The sequence below is a fragment of the Urocitellus parryii genome, chromosome 9 (genome assembly GCF_045843805.1).
Source record: "Urocitellus parryii isolate mUroPar1 chromosome 9, mUroPar1.hap1, whole genome shotgun sequence".
In the NCBI taxonomy this organism is placed as follows: domain Eukaryota; kingdom Metazoa; phylum Chordata; class Mammalia; order Rodentia; family Sciuridae; genus Urocitellus; species Urocitellus parryii.
The window spans coordinates 72562044-72585569 of NC_135539.1; the positions used below are offsets into that span (position 1 = coordinate 72562044).

The following is a 23526-nucleotide window of genomic DNA, read 5'->3' on the forward strand; positions in this document are numbered from 1 at the left end:
TGCTTTTTAGTTATAGATGGACACAATACCTTTATTCTATTTTTGTGGTGCTGAGGATTGAACCCAGTGCATGCTAGGTGAGCACTCTACCACTGAGCCACAAACCCAGCCCTAAAACCACTCTTTGCAGACATTAACTACTGGCAAATGTTCCAATATTTTTCTCCATTACAGGCCTTAGTAAGCCTCTACCCTCTTTATACAGCCCCTGCTTTTGCCCAACATTGCTTGTTCCTCTCCTCTTGTCATTCCAGTTTCTTCTTTAGTGATCTCATCAATGTCCTCAGTTTCCACTGTCATGTCTTCAAACTTTCCCCTTCTATACTAACACTGATTGCTTGAACCTAAGACCAAGACAGAAGCTTGTGTATTGAAAAATTCCAACTAAATATCATGCATTTCATCTCATAACATCCAAATCTTAATTTACCAATGTCACCCCCAAAACACACTCGCTCTCACTTTTGGCTGCTGTCCTTCATCTGTCCAGCTCTGCAGACAGAACAGAACAGTGGTTTTCCTGAAGGTCCCAGAGGATCAAGGGTCACTATGATGGGGTAGAGCAAGACCCATATATAACTACCTAGGGTTTGTGTTCTTTCTTCAAAAACATTTTTTTTAAATGAAAAGCTCATATCTAAATAAATCTGAAAACCATAGATTCAGTCTTTATTTTGTGAACTGTTAAGACTTCCATACTTTTTGCACCTTCCCACTTTATGTAAATAAATAAATATAACCAAAATATATAAACATTTACAAGTCACTTACAACTTGACAAGGCATTGTGCCTAGTTATTTTCCAGATGTTCTCCTTAAGGATTTTTAACAACTACATGGAGTAGATATTATGGGTTCTGTTTTTTAAAAATCAACTTATTTTTAATAAGTTTTCAAAAAATATTTTAGTTGTCAGTAGACACAATACCTTTATTTTATTTATTTATTTTTATGTGGTGCTGAGGGTCGAACCTGGTGCCTCACACGGGCAAGGCAGTGCTCTACCACTGAGCTACAACTCCAGCCCTGGGTTCTGTTTTATGGATAAATAGATCCTATATGGGACAACCATTTTTTCTTTCTTTTCCATTTGTTGCCATGAATGTGTTGTGTAATTTTTACATCAGGTTAAACACATCTATTTCCTCAAATAATTACCATTTCCTTAAAGTAAAAACTCTCGAAATCCTTTCTTCTAGCTTTCTGAAATGTGCAGTACCTTATTGCTATCTGTGAAACAGCACAGCAGAACTTCTTGTTCAGTGAGTAATATTTCTTATTCCTCATTCCTTCAACCCACAACACTATTATTTAAACAAATAACTTTTTCTAAAGTTTTATTAAAAAAAGAAAGTGGTTTTCCCTACCTTAAAAAAATTCTGGCTTATTATTATGCTTTGCATTGTGTGTTCAGCCCAGTTTTTTACTCTTTACTAAACAATAATCGTACAATAATATCCTTGTACACTATTACACGAAATCCCTATATACATTATGAACTTGATCTCAAATTCAGCAAGTGCTCTAGGAGCTATTATTATGCCCATGTAATGAAGGGCTCAGAAAGAGTAACTGGTTTGCCAGTAAATATAAAAGTCAGTAAATATAAATGGCCTAAATCCTCCTGACACCAAATTCATCTCCTGTTCTACCATACATCTCCTAGGCTCTCTGACACATTTTGAGCTCTTTTTCTGATAATGCTGACGTCCTGCATGGAACGGTTCACTTTCTTAGCCAAGGTTTCCTATGATAAATGACATACTTGTGAGATGGCTAGGGTTAGTTATAAAATGTATTTTTCTCTATGAAAGGATAACTAATTTATATGGAAATTGAGATTAACTTTGGCTTCACCTCCATTTGACTAAAGTAGCTTGGGTTTTTGACACTGTCTTAAATGGCTTACAGGGCAAACAAATCAAGATATCATCTATTTATGACCTCTTATAAAAAATAAAAAATAACATGGAAGAATAAGCAAACAAAAATGGTGACCCATTTTATAAGTCAGATTAAAAATGGTACGAATGGGTCCTAAAGGCAACAGGTATTCAGTCAACTAGTTGAATTAATGAATGATTTTGCTTCGTCAGCTCAGTTTTATCTGTAATTATTGTGCCCATGTTATCCAGAGACATCTCTGATAGTGAAAGGGAGATTTAATTATACCATAAAACAGATGCAAACTGGGATTGTCCCAAATAGGACAACTATAAACTACTTACACACATTTTTTCTCAAAGAAGTTAAATTCAAGATATAGAAAAAGATCAATAAACTTTTTTAAATATTTATTTTTTTAGTTGTAGTTATACACAATACCTTTACTTTATTTATTTATTTTTATGCAGTGCTGAGGATTGAACCCAGGGCCTCACACGCGCTAGGCAAGTGCTCCACCACTGAGCCACAACCCCAGCCCAAGATCAATAAACTTTTAAAAGAGAAAGACTAATGAGGATGCTAATATAGATATAGACAATATAATTTCTAAACAAAATTTTCTTCCCATATTTTTGCTTTTATCAACTTTAACTGAATGTTTATTGAAAGAAAAGAGATACTTCTTATAATTATAAAATAATTTCTCATGCTTACTTCCTAAGAAACAACAAACTCAATAAAAACAACTTTGATTACTTAAACAAAATGACGAATGCCATCTTTTAATGGCATGGAGCCAAAATCTGGGGACAACATGAGCTTTTAAGGGTTAAAATAAAAGAACAGCACTTTGGAGTAATGCTGAGAATTGGGGCAAGCAGAAGAGCATTTACAGTGGATTACTAAGCTTCCCAATTCACCAAAGAGGTAAAGTCCAGCAATATAAGACTCCTTTGTAGCTAACTAAAAATACATTGTCAGTGGATTTGTCCAGTTTTATGTATAAGCAATACTTCTTTCACCTGAACTAATACTAGTAGTCATATAAGCCCCTTATTGCCATGTGCTGCATTTTTTTTGCTAATCTTCAAGGATTTAGCTTCTTTGCCACATACCTCAGGGCACCAACTGATAAAGCTCTAACTCTCCATTTTTCCAGGACACCAGCAGTGCGGCCTTGCAAAAAATGAAAATCGCTCAAGAGATTTAAAGGGGAAATTTATTTTTAAAATCCTGACTTGAAGCAAAGAGGTGGATTTTTAAAAAGCTTATCTATAAAGAATCAGTTTAAATTTAAATTCTATCTTGGAACTCTTTCATGCATTCCAGCTTTAAAGTTTATCTTTTGACAGGGACTTTCTACAAAGGTAATGGGCAGCTTTGTCAATATAATCTGTCCAAGTTTATTTTTTTAATGTTAAACTCCTTTCATTAAAAAAAAAAAACACCATATATGTGTACTAGCTGTGGTAGCAGTAAGTTCAGCAAGCACGAGTTCAGATTCCCATCTATGCTAATAAGTTAGGAAAAATCCATAAATACTTCTCACAAAAAGCCAAGTTTAATCACCTAACATTTGGACACTACTGACTGGTAACCTTTTTGTTGTCTTTCTTAGCAATTAGAGTCTTTACATACTTCTGAAACAGAGTCTAACTAAACACTGATAAGCTATCTAAAATATTAAGAAGACAGAAGAAGATGCACGACTGTGGTTGAGCATAATGAGTGGCACCCAATGCTGACACTCAAACAACCTGTGCCTGCTTCAGCAAGGGCTCGGAGGGCGACTTTTGGTAACTTCTATAATTAAACATGCTTATTTAAACATTAAGTTACTGGTTTTGTCTTGGAATAGGTAGTTATAAGAAATAAAAAGGGAGAATTTCCCCCATTTACTGTACTATTTTATTTACTGAAAACCCCTTTATTTCACAAGTTATAACAGCTTATGAAAAAAACACCAGAAATGAAACTATTTTACTTTAAATACAAGATGAAAGTCTTTTGTTAAAGGGAAAAAAATTAAGACTATTTATCATTCTCTAAAGAATAAACTGTTTAATAAAAACTTATTTAGGGGCAAACCCTAAAGGATTTGTGGATAGATTAAAGAAACATTAAAACTTTAAATTGTTCTGATTACTAAAGTCATTAAGGCTTGGAACATATCCCTGTCCTGTCTTTATAATGTGGCAGTTGAACAGGAACTCGCTAAGGTTTCCTCGAGGACTAGAATTTTATCGAGTTATGATGTCACTCTGCTCCAGAGTGTTGACCCTTCTTACCCATCCCTGTCCCACTAGCTTCCCCTTACTCAGACATACCAGAGCAGACAGAGGGAGGGGCCTGAGAAGACAGGTACCCAGGCTTCGGGCAGACAGACCTGGCCAACCACAGCTCTTCCACCCAGTGCTGCAGCAATCATCCAACCTTTCTGCGTAGTTTTTCCAATTGTAAGACAGGAAGAGCAATGCCAAACTCCCAGAGGTGTTTGGAGGATTAAATAATGGAGTTCTGCCCAGGTCTGGCACTCAAATGTACTCAATAAGTGACAGTTGTTAAAATTATCTGCTATCCAGGTTAGTTCATTCAATAGCTAATGTTAACTCAAATGAAACAATTCATCAGTCAGTAGGTTAAAGTTTACGGAATCCTTTATAAAGTCTATGGACTTTCCATTACATACAACTTTCACTTACTTATCCATGGATTTGTTATCAACACTAAGAAAATTCTGAATTGTTAGTCATCTATTCATCTTAAATGACACAAACTGGTCTTCACTTAGTGTTTTCTATGAGAAAGAAGGAGAGACATTTTATGCCAACATATTCTTAGAGAAGGCATGAAACTATTATATTTAAACAGAGGTAAACTACACAATGATGCTGTCTCTTCTTGGTATTGAATGAAGGGCAGAGACAGAGTGAAGGAAGCAGAGGTCCAAGAGGTTAAGAGAGGCTCATGAGAAGCTAGAAAACACCTTGCAGGGCTGGAATCTCAATCAAGATTAGTGTGATTGCCAAAGCTCATGTTCGGTGCTAGTTGTGGGCCAGCACTGGGCATATTTATTTACAGATGGTGATGTCATCTTTTAGGGCAACACTCTACTGGGCCATCAGGATCATATTTAAATAAGAATACATTCAAGTGTAAAAACACATTCCTCAGTTTGACAGATGGATTTTGGCTTATCTTGTATTTAAGATTATAGGTGGAGCTGGAGGTGGAGCTCAGTGGTAAAGCCCCTGGCTAGCACGTGACAGGCACTGGGTTCGATCCCCAGCAGTGTGCTCGTACCTGCCCGCATGCGCACACACACACGTAGATACAACTTTCCAATTCTACTAACATAAATAGCAAGGAGTTTTCTTACAATGATCCTTCCTCCGAAAAACACTTAAAATACCAAGAGTAAATTTTAATTAAAGTAATCTTATGATCCTATACATTTATATAAACCCCAAAGATTCATTACTTTAAATAATCAAGCATTACATATACTGATACAGAAACCAAAATTTCAATAAACATTTTAAACGGCTCTGAAATATACTGTTAGGTTGACCACTTCTTTTTGCTAATGCTATTATGCTATATGGCTGGTCAACATAATTGCTCTTAATGGGTTTTTCTTACAAAGTTAGTATGGTTCCATTTTAAATAAGTGACACACCAGACTCCTAACCTTGACTAACTAATGCCTATTATTGTTCATAAAGGGGCACTAAAAGTTTGCATATATTATTTCACTCACCCCATTTTTAACTTAATGTAGGAAAACACAGTGGTTAGGAACATCAATTCACCTTGCTAATTCAGGCTCCTGTCACTCACTTACTAAGTGTGTTATCTTGGACAAGCTTATTCATCTTTCTAAAACTCAATTTTTCATCTTTAAGTGATAATCACTACAGTGCCTACCTCAGAGGGTTTGGTAAGGACTTATGATTATACAAAGTTCTCACTATGGTGTTCGGAATATGTAATTAAACATTAACTATTACTATTTTGCTATTTTTAGTGTTATCATTATTTCTATACTAAATATGAAATATGTAAGGATTAAAGAAGCTAAAACACTTTATTCGGGATCTTATGCTGAATTCCAAAGACCAAAGCTACTTCCACTCACTAAGCAATTCTTGTTTAATTAATGATGTCTTAGTTGGCCACTGGTATTGATAAATGTGGACAAGGCTGGTAAAATCTGTGTAAGTAGGCAACAAAAATGGGAGATTTTAAAATTTATCCTTGTTGCCTTAATTCTGTGAACATGTAAGAATTCATAGATCATATGTAACTCCATTTCAGGTCTACTTTCAATTACTCATTTTACTTAAGTGGGGTTGAAGAAAGAAAAGTTTTAAAGTTTATATTAATATCTCAATTTCTACTTATTGTCAAGGCATTTCCATGAGTTGCAGTGGCCTTTATCCTTTCATATCTATATAAAGAACTAAAATTTAAATGAATGCTAACAAAGCAGAAATGATTTGTTCAAAGCATAACAATAGTTGATTGACCACTTGTACTATCAGGTTGGCAAGTATGGTCCAATGAGGTAGCAAACCCAGAGGCTTCTACACTCTTTTTTTTTTTTTTTTTTTTTGCGGTGCTGGGGATTGAACCAAGGACCTTGTGCATGCGAGGAAAACACTCCACTGACTGAGCTACATCCCCAGCCCCTCCCCTTTTTTCTCTACAGTCTTATAAATAGATTAAAAATGGAATAACACCACCACCATCACCTCTGTTTATTGAGATGGCATTTACTTAGGTGCAGCTATAGTACTCTGCATATCCTACATCTCATTTAAATCTAATATAAGGAACATGCCTAATTTCACAAGGGTTGGGATTTGAATTCAGGTCTGACTCTAAAAGCAATTTTTGTTATTTTTAAATTTCTTATAAAATAGCTGACTTTGACAAATGTTTCTTTTGTCATATCTCTGATCCATAATCCATCAAAACTGGCATAAGAACGTGTGTCTTTCTGTCAGATGAAATCTGTGACAAGTAACTGAGCCTGCCAGAGGTGGTCTGGGGGCTGTTCTTTCTTCAAGTCAGGTAGATGCTGTGGAAAGGTATGGACTGCTGTTACAAACCTAATCTGATGAGCTTCTCTCAAATTCATAATGATTACTGACACAATGACACTGAATTTCCAAAGTCAAGATGGTAATGAAAGCAAAGAGTACCATGAATGATTGAGGGCTCAGCTGCCAAGTTACTAGTACATGATGGAAAAATGACTAATTGCTGTCCGACAATATCTCTAACAATAAACATTTCAAAATATGAAATATATCTGTGGCATAAGTGACTTGGCTTGTTTGCTACTCTCATGATCTCAAGCTTGGACAATATTACTCTCTGAGGGTCAGTTTCTCATTCAAGGCTGATAATAATACCTGCTGGATCTATTTCACTGGTGTGTTAGAGGGAGAAAATAAAGTATGTGGAAGTGCTTTCAAACCTGTCAAGTTGTACATAAGAATAAATAATTTAATAATAAATAATTTTAAAAATGTAAATAAAGAATTGAATTTTTGTATATACTTAAATTGCCAATATTCAGTTATTTAAAAAAATTTTTTTAGTTATAGGTGGACTCAATGTCTTTATTTATTTATTTTTATGTGGTGCTGAGGATTGAACCCAGTGCCTCACATGTGCTAGGTAAGAGCTCTACCACTGAGCCACACCCCCAGCCCCAATACTTGGTTATTGATATCAGCATTTCCATTCTATGTCTTTCTATTTTAGAATGGCCAAGGGGGACAAAGAAAGAATAAAGTTAGGCAGAAAGATGTGAGAGCTGCCATTACCATTTTCACTCAAATTAAGTTTTCTAGATAAGTCTGAAGTTAAAAATACTGCAAAGTTATTGGTAATAGATCTGCTATAGGTCAAATTTATATTTATTATGTTGAAAAAAATTACTCACTATTATTTGAAGTCAAGTTCAAACAGAGAAGATCACTTTTATAGGTTAGGGAAAGGATCTCTGAGGGATTGTATGGATGGCACTCTGAATAGAAAGTTGCTATTTTAGAAACTTTAAACAAAATTTTGAAATCAACCAGTCAACAAGTATAATAATCCCAAGAGCCATGGAGAAAGAACAAAGTCATATGGGCAGAGGCCATGTCCTGTGCCAACAGGATGGAGGTCCTGGCTCCTACAAAATAGCAGGATCTTTCAGTTTCTCTGGATGAACTCTGTTTACTGACAAGGTAAACATCTCTGCTATGTGGAATTACTTTCTGCTCACAAGTCAGACTGCCAGACCAGCCTAGAGGCTCAGGCTAAGAGCCTCAGAACAAGTTCTAATCTTGTTAATGTAGAAAATGGAAGGAATAAGAGATGCTACTCAAAATACTGTAGACAGTCAGAACCCTGAATAAATGCCAGAATGGCTCTCCAGAAAGAAACCCAAGTCAGAAGTCCTTCCCTGGGCCTTGCTATCCTCTTAAAGCAGAGATATGATTTTGTATGTGCTTAGAAAAATGGGTTCTGTTTTTCCCAGGTATCTAATAGTGCAAAATATTATGCAGTATACTTGATAATTAACACAAATATCATTCACTCTTTAAAATTACAGATTTCTAAAAACAAACCAAAAAAAAAAAAAAAAAACCTGCCAGAGATTAGCACAGTTAATACAGAATTTAAGCTAAGAACTTTTAACATCTTCAAGTGTACATGGGTTGGGCTTGATTACAAGCTTATGGCTTCCAGAATTAAAATTAAACTTTCAACCTTATTACAAATGGATTTCCAGTTAAGTTATGGGTGATTTACATCCAGAACACAGATAGAATTGCTGGCTTTGTTTACCTGTGTTTTTCACTAGGACTTTGTTCAGATAGTGCCGAAAATGATAAACTGCTTACTTTTTCATGCTTGTGTTTCTCCTTGTCTTTCTCTCTCTTCTCTCTCTCTCTTTTCTCTTTCTCCCTTTCCTTCTCTTTCTTCTCCTTCTCCTTCTCTTTCTCTTTCTTTTTCTTCTTCTCCTTTTTGTCTTTTTTCCTTTCTTTCTCTTTAGGTTTCTCTTTCTCCTCAAATAGTTTTTCGGGGAGCATTGGTGACAAGGCAGGCAGCATGGAGGGAACCCGCACTGCTGCACTAGGGCTGAACAAGGGCAGAGCCATTTCTTTGGGGGGCAATACCAGTGGTGCGGGTGGGGCCTTCATCTTCTCTTCTCTACCTTTATCTTTAAGTTTTTCCTTTTCTCTCTTATCTTTATCTTTCTTGCCCTTTTCTCTATCTTTCTTCTTATCTTTATGCTTTTCTTTCTCCTTCCTCACAATTCCATCTTTCAATCTCACTTTTGGATCAATGTCTTCGAATTCTTTTATTTTAAACTTATAGGGATCTGATTCTTCATCTTTCAGAAACTCCTTCCATGGGTACTTCGTTTCCTTGCCAACTTCCCTTTCTTTCTCCTTCTCTTTAATTTTATCTTTCTCTTTACTTTTTTCTTTGCTTCTGTCTTTTTCCCTCTCCTTATCCCTCTGCTTTTCTTTCTTTTTTAATTTAGTCTTCAGTTCTTTTTTCAACTTCTTCTTTACCTCCACTGATGAAGGCAGCTTGGTTTTCTCCTCATACACAGTGTGGAGAGGTTCAGGAGTGGGAGGAGAAATGGAGGGAGAAGAGATATAAGGGAAGCTGGGAGGTACACTGGCAGGGGTTCCTAGTTTCGCCTTCCGCACTACCTCGTCAATGGAGGCATCCATCGTCCATGAGTTATCAGAACTTGAAGTTCCCCCTGAAAGAGGAAGAGGAGTGGATCCTGACTTGGTGAAATTGTTCGAAGAAGTGGAAGCTTTTGGAGTGATACACTCCGAACCTGAAATTCTCTTAGGGCTGGTAAAAATATCTCCTTCAGATTCTGATCCAGAAGAAAATTCGAAAGGATCTGGCTCCCGTTCAGCACAGGCTCGAGCAATCACAGCATCAATAGAGTCATCGATCGTTTTGTCCGTCACCACAGCCTTTCTCGGCTGAGTCTCATTGTTCAGTTTCCCAGCATCGGGGGGAGTTTGTGTTTGTTTTATCTGGATGGTGTCTTTACTAATTTTTTCACTTACTGTGGCTGAAGGAGTCCTATTTGGTGTTTCAGGTCTGATAGGTGGTTGGGGAATATGAGACATAATCTTGGGGCTTTTGGGGCTTTTGGGGCTTTTAGAACGTCCAGGTGATTTCTTTTCTTTGGAGACAGTTTTTGGGGAACGAATAGGACTTCCAACCATTGCTGGTGACTGGGTAGTTTTAGGTGACTTAGTTTTCTGTCCTGGAGAACTGGTTTTGGTCTTTGTTTTGGGTGGAAATGACTTGGTTTCTAATGGCTTTGCAGTCGGCATTTGTGATTTTGCCACTGGAGCCAACATGGGTGGCTCTGGTGATGGAGGTGCGAGGTCTGTATTGTCCTGTACATGGACTGGAGAGAGCATTGGAGGGATCTTTTGTGTATTTATTGAGCTGAGTGGTTCTCGAGCTTCCAATAATACTACATCTAGTGTGTCCCCTTTAGTGTTTAATAGCCGAGGTCGTTTCATGGCAGGTATTTCTTCAGCTTCAGGACTGTCCAATGGTCTTTTACCCAAGAAATTTTCATCATTAATAATTTCCTCCTCCTCCAATTCATCATCTTCTTCCAAGGGAACTTGCATGGCTTCTGCTGATGTGCCCCCATCAGTGGGTACCTGCTCTTCTTCTTCCTCTGATAAAAAAAGAAAAAAGAAGTATTATTAGAATGTAACAAAAGCTAATAAAAACAATGCTTCAAAGACAATTTCTAGGAAAGAAATGAAACTGTTTGGAGAGTAAAGCTGAAAGTTCCCAAGGCTCTTCCCTACCTGTGTGCCATCCTTCGTTTAAGAGCAATAGTCAGTGATGGCAGATGTATAAACTAATTGTTTTCCTCTCAGGTTACCTGGCTCTAATTTCAGGATCTAGACTTTGCTAAGTATTTCCAGTTTTTCTTCTGCTGCTTCCTTAAGGAGCTCTTTTCCTAACCTGAGTAAATACTGTCTATCAATTTCCATGTCCTTCCCATGCCCCACCCCACACATATACACACACCCCTCTAGAAATCAAGAGATGGGTTATTATATGACTACCATCCTCAGAAGCAACAGAAAGGCATGCTTTTTAAAAAATTTCTGGAATAAATTTCAATTTTCTGAATATAATTATTTTCCTACTTATAACTTATTTTTTTTGATGTCAGCTGTTTGAGAGGCAGTATGTATAATACAATATATTTTGTTCAGACTTTGGAAAGATGATGTTTCAGCTAGAGTTCTGGCACTACAGAGCAACCAGCCTTGGGCAATCTGTCAACCTCAAGGAGGCTGCTTCCTGACCTTTCAAAAGGGACCAATGCTACTTGCTCTACCTACTTGACAGGGTTGCAACATCAGATTATTTCTTTCTTTATATATTAATTTAGCATAAAATAGACTGAAAGAGCTCAGGGAGAATTCATAACTTAAAAGAGCTCAAAATTTAGTGGGAAAATAATGCTAATGTGTATAGCACACAGAAAGTGATAAGTACCATAGACAAAGTGCTATAAAATTCAGAGGAAAACAGATCACAGCAATGTTAATCGTGGGGAAAACTTAGTAATTATACAATGTTTGGAATATCTGGAATTGGGAGTGGCAAAGTCCAGGATGAAGGATCAGATGACAGAGACAGAAGTAGAAAACAGTAAGCATATAAGAACTAGGGAATAATTTCATTTGTTTGGAAAGTAGGGTGCAAAATGAGAAGCAGTGGAAATAAAATTTAGTAAAATTGTATCCAGATCATAGAACTTTTGAATTCCAGAAAAAGGAATATGACCTTTATTCTACTGGTAATCTGGACAGGGAGGCCTACTGGAACCAACAATGGACAAAAATGGAGACAAACAGAGAAGATGACTGGGATATGTATTAGAAAACTTACACTGGCAGAAATATGGGTGAGTGGGATGGGAGACTAAATAGATACTAAAGGAAAGGGGACAAGTTATAGGGTTACTGAAATGATATAGGTAAAAGGCAATGAAAGTCTAAACTAGAATAGTGGTAACAAATAGGAAGCACAGAGGTAAATGATGTTCTGAAGACAGAATGGATAGAACCTAACAGCAATGAAGTACAAAAGTTGAGAAAGGGTTCAAATACAATTTCAACACTTTGAGGCCTAGAGAGTGATAAATGTAGTCATTAATAGAAACAGGAAATAAGGAAAAAGAGGACAGTGATTACTTCGATGCCTAGACACAGAGTTTGATAAACATTTAGTCAGCAATGTCTTGTAGGCAGCTAAAAACATAATTCCGAAGTTCAGAAAATAGGTCAGGGTGTGTGAGAGAAGGCTCTTTCTTGAGATGATTGAAATCATAATAATAGATGTATGAGCAAGGGTGAAATAAGAGGCAGCAGGTTCAAATATTTTGAAGAATAACTACATATAAAGATAAGGGGAAGAAGAATTAAAGAAATACAGAGGATCGGATGTCAAGGAGACCAGTGGAGCAAGAATTTTAAAAAGGAAGCCTAGAGAATCAAGTCAGGACTCATGAGGCCAATGAGAATGAAGGAGAGGTGGGGGTAGGGGTGTGCTCTCATAATTCCAGCTACCCAAGAGGCAGAGGAAGGAGGATTGTGAATTCAAGACTGGCCTGAGCAACACAGTGAGATCTCATTTCCCAAAGTTGGACAGATAGATAGATATAGGTAGGTAGGTAGATAGATTAGAGAAACAGAACAGAGAAAAGGATGAAGAATAATAGCACCAAAAGTCAGGCTATAAAAGCATTAAGGGGAGATCACAGGACATGGATGAGGCGACAGATGGGAAGCATTCTGCAAACTGTAAAGAACAAGGCGACTTTAGCATATACTTGCTGCTGTTACTTGATAATGACACCATCATCCATCTAGTACCTGGAACAGAAACGCAGGAGTCATAGCAGATTACTTCCTTCCCTATGTCCCCTTCCAATCTGTACCGTGAATACAAGTTTTCTATTCTATTTCCTTTAATATGTTTTGCCGCCATTACTGTCTGCTTAGTCCCAAGCCCTAAAGCCTCTTCTCTGCAACTGTAACAAGTCTCTATCTGGTCTCGGCCTCAGTGGCACCTTCCTCAGAACCATCTTTTACACATGACTTTCTGTGTGTGCACATCTGAGGTGTGGCTCCCCATCTTATCTTTTCACTGGTTCCATCAGAAGTAGTTTGCAAAAGGCATCCCTTGGAGTTGATGAGGATTTTCTGGAATTCGTTCTGAGACTACTACTCAGTAGAGATGAGTTCTCCTATTCTCTATTAAATGGGGGAGTTACCTCCAAAGGTATGGTTTACATGCTGAGCTTCCACAAAAGCTTTGTTGTTAGACTAAAACATGTTAGAAAAAATCATCACTCTAAAATATAAAAATCCAGTTTCTCTGGCATGACTAAGAAAGGTGCTCCATGATCCAGTATGGTAAGTAGCTTCATTCACAGTGGGCCGAAGTGCTCCACCCATTCCAGACACACTTCTGTGCAGTTCCCCAGATACACAGGGCTCTGCCACACTTCAGTGCCTCTGCTCAAGAAACTCCCTTTGCCTGAAATGTCTTTGCCTTCCTGACACACTAGTGGCTATTTTTTCTAAGACTCCCACCAAATGTCCCCCCTTCTGTAATGCTTTTCCTTAGAAACTGGAAATGGCCACTCACCCTCTTTGCTGCATGTATAACTGTATTACAGTTACGTATGTAACAAAGAATGCCTAAGGGATTTATTATTTGGCCCTTTAAAGGACCAAATAATCCATGTCCTAGAACTACCATATTCAGATCATGTGAATATTTCATTCCCTCCTTACTCTTATGAGAATGAATTTGCTCAACTGGTAAACATGAAAAATCGGAAAGAAGAAACTTTAGGATATTATCAAAGTGAATGAAATTTTTTAGAATACTTATTAATATTATATTTCTAAATTTCAAAGAATTTCCTTTTACTCTATAGTGATTCATAAATCCCAAAGATGCCAAGGCAGAAAGATAAAGGTTTGGCAGCAATAATGTATTAAAACGAACTCTGACCACATAGGTGGTGCAGGCCTGAAATCCAAAGCAACATGAGAAGATGAGAGGCAGGAAGGTTCCAAGTTCAAGGCCAGCCTGAGCAACTGAGCTAGATCTTTTAAGCAATGTAGCAAGACCCTGCCTCAAAATATAAAAAGGGATAGGGATATAGATCAGTGGTTAACTGACCCTGGTTTGATCCACAGTACAAGAAAAGAAAAAGAAAAAAAAAAAAAGAAGGAAAGAAAGAAGAAAAGAGAAAGAGAAAGAAAGACACACTGATTGGAAAAAACGGGGGAAAGGTGCACTTTGTTCTAATTCTGGAGGCTAATTTCAATCTGTCTTACTTTTGAATATGAGTCCTCTAGAGAGCTCCTTAGCAAGATATTGGGAAATGCTCTAACTTAAACAGTCTCTAGAAAGGGGTTACCCAAGGACTATTATACTAGTAAGATAATTTTGAGTCCTCCAGATGCAACAACTGGTTTTTAAGCAGAACAGCTTGAAAAATTGTATTCTGAACATAGTATGCTTGAAATTGTATTATTTTATTAGTGCAATTTTATCAGATTGGAATTGGCAAGATGGCTGCCAGATAGATATTTGAACTGAAGAAAGTATGTCTGGTTTGGCTAGGAAGAAAATTAATAGCTTCATATAAATAACTTAGAAAATTCATTGGTTTGTTTTTAGAGTTAAAATAACTCATAAAAATAATAAAAAACTAATATTGGTTGTTAAATGAAAGAAAAAAATTGGCATAAAACTTGTTTCAAAGTAGGACTACACAAAAACTAGCCAGGATTATATTCTGGTGTTGCTAATTTATTTCTATAAATTTCAAGTCCCTGTTGCCAACATATTAATCTAGAGGTTTTATGTGATTTAAAGTATAGATATTAATTACAATACTACATTATCACAAATGTTGATTTTAAGAATACCTAAAATAAAAAGGTTTGAAAATAGTTTTTTTTAAAGAATCAAGGTTATTAGTTTAATTTATAATTTCCTATTCACTTTTTAAAATCTTATAAGAAAACTTTAATTGTAGTATCAAAATCAATCAAAATGGGCAAAGAACTTTGCTGGAAAAGAAAGCCTTATAATTTTAATAAGAACAGCAGAAAGTATGAAGGCATTTTAAATAATCTTTTAAATGAGTAATTATCTGATACCTACAAACACCACAGTGTATACATAAGGTATAATGCATGATAATGAATAAATACTGTAAAACCATAACCTAATTTCAGAAACAGCATATTAGCAATGTCATTTTCCTGACTTTGGCTCCTTTCCCACTAACCCCTGCTTTCGCTACCCTATTCCAGTCTCTGGATAACTCCTGTTGACAAAAATAAAGTCAAGATTTTAAAAAATCCACCAGTCCCCATTTCCATTATAGTTTCACCACATTTGAATGTAGCTTTCTTGTTTTTGAACTTTACATAAATTTCATACTATGTAATGTTCTTTTGCTTTTTTCTATCCAATATGATTTCTGACATTTACCTAGGTTGATGCAGGTACTATATAGTACAGTTCATTCATTTGCACTGTTGCCGAAATGTTCTACACTTAATTATCCATTCTCCTGGGTAGGGAGTTTTTCCTACTGGAGTGAATGTATTTTATTCTAGAAATATTACCAACTGAAATAAGTTCATCTAGCTAATGCCTACTCCAACACAAACTTAGTTGATGGTTATGCATAGTAAGTTTCTGACTTTTTATTACATGGATAATTTAAATTCTATTTTCTAAGATTTTTCAATAAGATAAATACGTGATGGCTACTGAATGGTTTACCTTTTACTATGGGTAAAGTATGTGAAAAATGAGCACTATTTATGAATAATTATAAAACATCCTACAAGTGTCTTAATATTTTCTAATGCTCATCTGGGAAAACAGTTTGATTACAAAACTGAACAATTTGTCCAAAAGAAATTAAATATTATATCTGATGATATGAGATATTTCTATTGTTTCAAATTTTTGAAACTGGAGGAAAGGATTCTTCTGTATATATGTGATAAATAAGTATTAATAAAACCCTAGTTCATGAAAAACTGATTGTTCATTGTGAAATTTAAGCAACATCTTCAACTTCTTAGTGCTTTCTTTCTCGACTCAGCAGATGTGGATATTAGCATCACGTTCCTTGAGAGAACAGTAAAAAGTAAGCAATAATTAGAGGTAAGTACTCAAGCTTCTAAATAATAATACTGGTCAATAGCAGATATACGCATTGTAAAGTCAACCTTACAACACTTTTGAAAAAGATTAAAAAACAAAAAGCAATCTCTATCATTACTGTAAAACCACGAAACACAAAAGAGCACAAGACGGGGGCTGGGGACGTGGCTCAAGAGGTAGCACGCTCGCCTGGCATGCGTGCGGCCCGGGTTCGATCCTCAGCACCACATACAGACAAAGATGTTGTGTCCGCCAATAACTGAAAAATAAATATTAAAAAAAAAAAAAAAAAGAGCACAAGACGAGAGTTAGCACTCGTGGGTCAAACGGTACCAATCTCCTCAACCATCTGCCCTGACAACTCTGTTCTGCAATGAAAACAGTAGAGAGTTGTTGCAGAGACTTAAGATGGTGGCTATTCCAGTTAAGGAAGCCACCTGCTTGATAAGTCTTCATACTCATGTTGCTATGGGGGAGTAAGGAGTTACAAAACAAGTGCCTTCTTTCTGCTTGGGTTAAAAGTTGGCCAAAGTTAACAATGATATGACTTAAAAAAAATATATATATATATATATATTTATAGTTGTTGATGGACCTTTATTTTATTCAGCCATTCATATGTGGTGCTGAGAATTGAACCCAGTGCCTCACATATGCTAGGCAACTGCTGTACCACTGAGCCACAACCCCAGGTCCCTTTAAAAATATTTTTAATTGTAGACGGACATAATACCTTTATTTTTGTTTATTTAGTTTTATGTGGTGCTGGGGATTGAACCCAGTGCCTCACACATGCTAGGCAAGTGCTCTACCACTGAGCCACAACCCCAGCCCTGTGATATGACTTTTAATGTTTTTCCTCCTGGTGAGAATTTGTTCAAATTATGATATTTGTTATGATTATAATCATTATCATTCACTGGAGAACACCATAAATTATTAAATAAGCCCTCTACTTCTTGAGGAGAAAAATTAAAACACCACCACCAACAACAAAAGGACATAAGCAGAATCACACCTAAACCAGTGTGGGAATCTCTATTTTCAAAAAAATTTTAACTTACTGATTTAAGTCATGTCTACTATCAATACCCTACTTTTCATATAGATGCACTAAAATATGAATGTTACAGTTCAATCATAGAAAAATTGCCTCAATAAGGAAGAACTTTTCATTCTTCCAAGTGGTTTTGCATGTAGGAGTTTGGATCTTAAATGTCCTCCAAAGGTTCATGTGAGAGGTTTTGCTCCACCATGGGCTCCTGCTATGATGTGCTGCTTTGCTACAGTCTCAAAGCAACAGGGCTGACCAATCACTGATGGAAACCTCTGAAAATATGGGTCAAAATAAAGTTTTCTTCATAAATTGATTGTCTCAGGTAGTTGTTATAGTGACAGAAAGTAGACTAACACATAGAGTATGTTTTTTCATTGGTCAAAAAAAGAAAACAATGTGAAATAATATGAATGACTCAGAATTTGTATTCATCACCACAGTTAAAAATACAGGTATTTAACGATAGCAGGAAAGCTTATCATAATATAAATAACTACAAAGAACCCATGAATAGCTCAGTGAAGTGGAGTACACCTGTAACCCCACTGTTCTTAGAGGCTGAGGCAGGAGGATAGCTTTGGCAAGTCAGCAAAACCCAGTTTCAAAATGAAATACCACCATACCACCAAAAAACCAAAACAACAACAAAAGAACTCAGGAATAGTCTTCACCTAGATTCACTTATTATTTAAATGACTTATAATTATGCAATAATTATACTTAACTTTGTATAATAAAATTTACTATAATTTTTGATAACTGTTTAAGAATAAGTAGTAGATGGTCCTTTATCCTAAAGGCATCAATGTGTGACTTACAACAACAGTCAAATTCTCTTTTAATCACATAAAATAAATAAAATGTATTCATATTAATGTCCATCTTTAAAAAATTTCACAAATGTTGATGGGGGCAAGGCACTACAAACTCCATTCCAATTGTCCTTCATTAATGACACAAATAAATAATCCACACTCCCTACATTTCCTTGAGGAATAATGAGAAAAACATGCCTCTTTACCAAACTTCTCAAACAAAAACAAAACAAGGCAATAAGATCTGAACAAACCACAAGGATTTCAGGGAGGTTAATTCCAAGCCACTATAAATATTGACTTAGAACAAAATATCTTTTTAACTAGAATAGTAAATGCCTTTAAAGAAACACTATAATCTAAAAAGCTCATAGACATTAGGAAAAAAAAGGAAATTGTTTGCACATGGCATGAAAGCTTTTTATCTCATTAACTACACAGATGCATGCAACTTCTAAAATTCAGTGGCATGTTCTCAAACTAAGCAGAAAATACACTTCCTATTTAAACTTTAAATAAAGGCACAATAAAATGCTGTATGTATATATTTTCCCCCAAATTAAGTGTATTTAAAGCTAGATTTCTCACTTTTAAATACATGCAGAAACAATTTCTACAAAGATGACACAAACTTTATTATTTTTCTATTCATCTATACATCCTGTTTTATCAGATCCTTTTTTTATTAATAAGTAGTGAAAGGAATATTTAAATTTATTTCCTTAAAAATACCTTTATATTCATCTGGATATTGGGTATATTTATCATAACCAGCTCCTTGAGGTGACTCAATGCTCCAAGTACTCATTCATTCACTCATTCACTTACTGAATGCAACTATGGTAATTTCCTATCTTTAAGAATCAACAACATTTCGTGGCCAGTCATCAATTCAAGTGGTAGAGCAGGGATCTGCACAAGGTACACAAGTAGGACAGATATGAGGAAAGAAATGGAAATTACTAGAAACGAAGCTAGACTGAAATACGGCTGGAATCTATTCCCAGACCCACAGTTCAACCTAACACAGCTCAGTTAGTCTACTAAGACCTAAGATTTCTCATTTACAAAACATAAATATTTATATCTGACTTCCTATTTCTAAGAGCTAAAGGTCTTTATTATTAGGGACATCTTTACATGTAATTGACCATGTGTGTGGGATGATCTAAATTAGGGCAAGAACAAGTTATTCCTGACCCTAAATATCTCAATGAAAAATATGTGACAGTGCTGTCTGGCCACTAGATTTATGACTTTGGATAAAGGTAATATCTTTAAAATGTTGTTTCAAAGCACTTTTAAGACAGTGAGGCTAAAAATGAAACTAGCTTAATTTTGGGAGAGAAGACTGAGAAAAATGGAACATAAGTGAAATGACTTGATGGATTACTGGAGATGAAATGGGTTTGGAACAAAGGGTACTGCCAGGAAGGTCAGGCTCAGGCTCAGGTGGGATGCTGTTGAGTGGGAGCTTGGGAGAGTTGGCAAATAACAAGAAGAGAGACTGGATGTGTGGAAGGGGAAGGAGAAGCAGCAATATCTAAATCAACTGCAATTCACTCAACATTTTATCTTTTAGTTCTAAATGAGGCTAAAAAAATTAATTCCATCTATATCTCCTCATAAAATATTTTTAAATTGTCCTGTCTATAATGTAACAGTAATCAGAACCTCAAAACACAGCTCAACATATACAATTGAGTATGTATTTTTAAATAAACTAATTTACTTAAAAAATGAAATTACTAGCAAAAACAAGACAATTAGGCAATGACAATTCACATAGTAAAACCAATCAATAACACAATATATTAATAGTGGAGAGAAGATGATGTGTTATAAATACCGATACACATTGACCTGTTTAAAAAAAAAAAAGCACTATTTCACTAACATTCTGTACAATAAAAAACTAAAATGCTATATAAGCAAGCCAACCTGAAGTGACACCTAGTATTATAAATGGCCTAATCTATATGTTAATACTGTTGTATCACATAACTGCAGCAAGACTAAGATAACAATATGACTTTGGGGTTTCTATGGCTACATGCTGGGCCAACGTGCCTGAAAGGGCTGGCTGCTGACACCACACAAGCATTCTGAGTGCTTCTTTTTGGTTATTTATGATATGATTTATGATAACGACAACATCTCCTATTTTCTCTCCTCCTCACATACAATAAATTGCTATCGTTAATCACTCTTCTTGGTTCAACTATGATTACAATAGCATAATAGGACCTAGCTATGGTAATATTGTGGATTTTTTTTACAAGAAATAAATACAAGTAGATCTCTTCAGACAATGTCAATATCTCTAATATTTTAATCATCTTCCTTTAAGTCTTTCAAAATAAATTCCATAACAACTAAGATTCCATATCCAAGATGTAAGCCCTTGGTGCAAATCGAATTTATAATCAAGCACCACATATTCACAAATCACTACTATCATGATTTTCTTAAACTTACTACAATAGGAAGACTGTGCACAGGACACAGTTTCTTTTCCAAGACAAACAATGGCAGTTGTTTCTTTCCTGTGTTGATAATACTAATCTTATTGTTGTTCCCCCTTGTCCTAGAATAAGAAAAGTTAGCAATTTATCTCTCAGAAGGCAAAATAGTGGAGAAAAAAAAAACTTGCAATCACACACACATATATGATGTGCCTCTGCCAATTACTGGCTAAGTGGTCATTTAATCTTTCTGAACTTCAATTTTCTTTTATGCCAACCTGAGCAAGAAGTTCTACTTCTTTGGCTTTTGAGTAACAGCAAGCAAAAGTATGTAAAGAACTCGGCCAAGGTTTAATATATGAATTACACTAAGAAAGAACAGAAAGTATTCCCTTCCCTGAATCTGTGTCCTTTCAAAAGGCTGGTGCAGTGCTAACAGAATTTGGGAAGCCCCTGCGAAACTTACAAGCATCAACATGGAAGTCAGTTCAAGTTAGCATGCTTGAAGAGAAGAGTGTAGCCCAGACCCCCAGCCAAACATCAGACACATTAAATGAGGGCACTGCCCACTAGGCAATCACAAATATATTCTGAATCCTGCCATGTCCAGCAGAAAACTGCACGGTGGAGTCAACACAAACTATCAACCCACGAGAGAAAAGGGAAATTGCATGGAAATGAAGGGAGACCCTCATTGCTATACAAAATTACATATAAGAGGTTGTGAGGGGAATGGGAAAATAAACAAGGAGAGAAATGAATTACAGTAGATGGGGTACAGAGAGAAGATGTGAGGGAAGGGGAGGGGGGATAGTAGGGGATAGGAAAGGTAGCAGAATACAACAATTACTAATAGGGCATTATGTAAAATTGTGGATGTGTAACCGATGTGATTCTGCAATCTGCATTTGGGGTAAAATTGGGAGTTCATAACCCACTTCAATCTAATGTAGGAAAATGATATGTCAAGAGCTTTGTAATGTTGTGAACAACCAATAAAAAAAAAGATAAAAAATATCAACCCACAGAAATGTGAGCTACTAAACAGTTGCTGTTTAAATTTAATTTTTTTAGTTGGAGATGGATACAATATCTTTATTTATTTTTATGTGTTGCTCAGGATAGAACCTCACACGTTCAAAGCAGGGAGTTGCTGTTTTAAACTACTAAATGTTGTGATGAATTGCTACACGTCAATATTAACTATGTATTTACATATACAGGTATGATTAGTTCTTGTTATTTATGATAGTTATCATATATAAAGTTGCTGTGAACACCTAACTATGAACATTGATCCACTACTCCTTAGGGAAATGCGGGGGTAGGTTCCTGTGAGTCTCTGGTCACAACATTTTCATCAAATGATTAGTTCATAACCTTGTTTCATATGTTTCTATTTAAAGATGCCTTGTTTAACATCTAGTGTGGACTCATTAATATTGAACTACTAACTAACAGCAGTATAACTCATGTCTGAGGAAGCTTATGCTACATCATAGTCTCTTGTGCTTTAGAACAGCAGACGGCACTACACCACTATGCTCGAGGCTGCTTTAAATACAAAATCACCAACAAAAAGCACAAAAATATAAAACATATGGTACTACACAGACCACAAAAATGACACTTGTTTACAGTATGAGAGCTGAAACCAAGACAGTGTCACCTTATTCAACCTCATCTGGGAACAGGAACATTGAGTGACTCAGTTTTTTGCCACTTTGTACATGTGGGAAAGTTCTGTGGGAGTTTTGTGAGCATTTGGGGCTACAAATACATGCTAGGAAGCAGGCAAAGTCCCACAAGCAAAATCTGCACATAAAGAAGATCATCTGTATAGACTGTATGGATATAAACTCATCTGCATTGAATACTTTATGGACTACTGATTAAATTGTTTTTGACTATACTTAGGCAAACATTTTTCTAAATCCAAGCTGGGACATGTTTTAATTTAATTCAAAGAACTATCCATGTATTGAACATTCTGTTCAAACCACATGCTCATTCCCTGAATTTCTAAGACAAGTCAAGGTCTTTCCCTCCTCAAGGTCTTTATGCCCACATATTCTGCTCTTCTCCTGTAGAAACACTCTTCACTCAGCTATACCCATGCTTCTCCCTCTATCTCTTACTCTGTAAAGCTTAAGCTAAACATCGTCTTTTTGAAGAAGTATTCTCTGGTCATTTGTTCTATATCCCCAAAATAAAGAATTACAATTTGTAACAGCTTGATCCTTAATACCTTTTTGGTCTGTTTCTCTGACAAAGCCTGAGACAGAGCTAAGTCTGCATTTAAGCTAGGAACCATTAAAGGCTGATGATAAATACAGATGGTCCTTCTTTATGATAGTTTATTTTTCAATCTTATGGTATGAAAGCAACAGGTGTTCACTAGAAACTGAACTTTGAATTTTAAATTCTTATCTTTTCCAGATTAGCATTGATGGTAAAATATTCTACTTTCTAGGCAATTTAGAGGTAGGTAACCAAAAGACAAGGTTTCTTTCTCATGGATTTTACTAGCAAATCAAATAGGCGATAATTTTTTAAATTTTATTTGTTTATTTTTATGTGATTTAGTAATTTGAGTCTTCTCTTTTTTTTCTTGGTCATTTTAGCTACCACTTAGCAAACATTAAGTTTGTTGATTTTCAGTTGTCTATTTCTTTTTTTAAATTTATTTCTTACATAATGCATTCCACTATTGGCAACAAATTAAAAAAAGATAATTCACAGTGATTAAGTGCTTAGAAGACAATAGAAATAGGAAAATGTGTGAAGAAGGGGAGGGGTTACTTGAGATAGTCACCAAGGAGGAAGTGACATTTCAGCTAAGACTTGATCCCCGAGAAAAGATGTAGCCTTGTGATGACACCTTGAATAAGCATTTCAGGGAGAAAAGAGAACAGGGGCAAAGGCTATGACATGATCATCAGCTGGTGGCAGACAGAGCAGCAGCTGGAGAAGGCCATGCTTGGAGGGGCAGAGGGGCCTGCAGGATGGGTGA

The 23526-nt window shown here is 35.9% G+C and overlaps 1 protein-coding gene across 1 annotated transcript in view; it reads right to left on the reverse strand.

Annotated features, from left to right (window-relative positions):
* Positions 1-23526, reverse strand: part of Taf3 (TATA-box binding protein associated factor 3) — a 168550-nt gene that overhangs the window by 36213 nt on the left and 108811 nt on the right. The window contains exon 3 of the mRNA XM_026391815.2: positions 8793-10621. Within this exon, the coding sequence (XP_026247600.2) occupies positions 8793-10621 (1829 nt within the window). The remainder of the gene's footprint in view (positions 1-8792; positions 10622-23526) is intronic.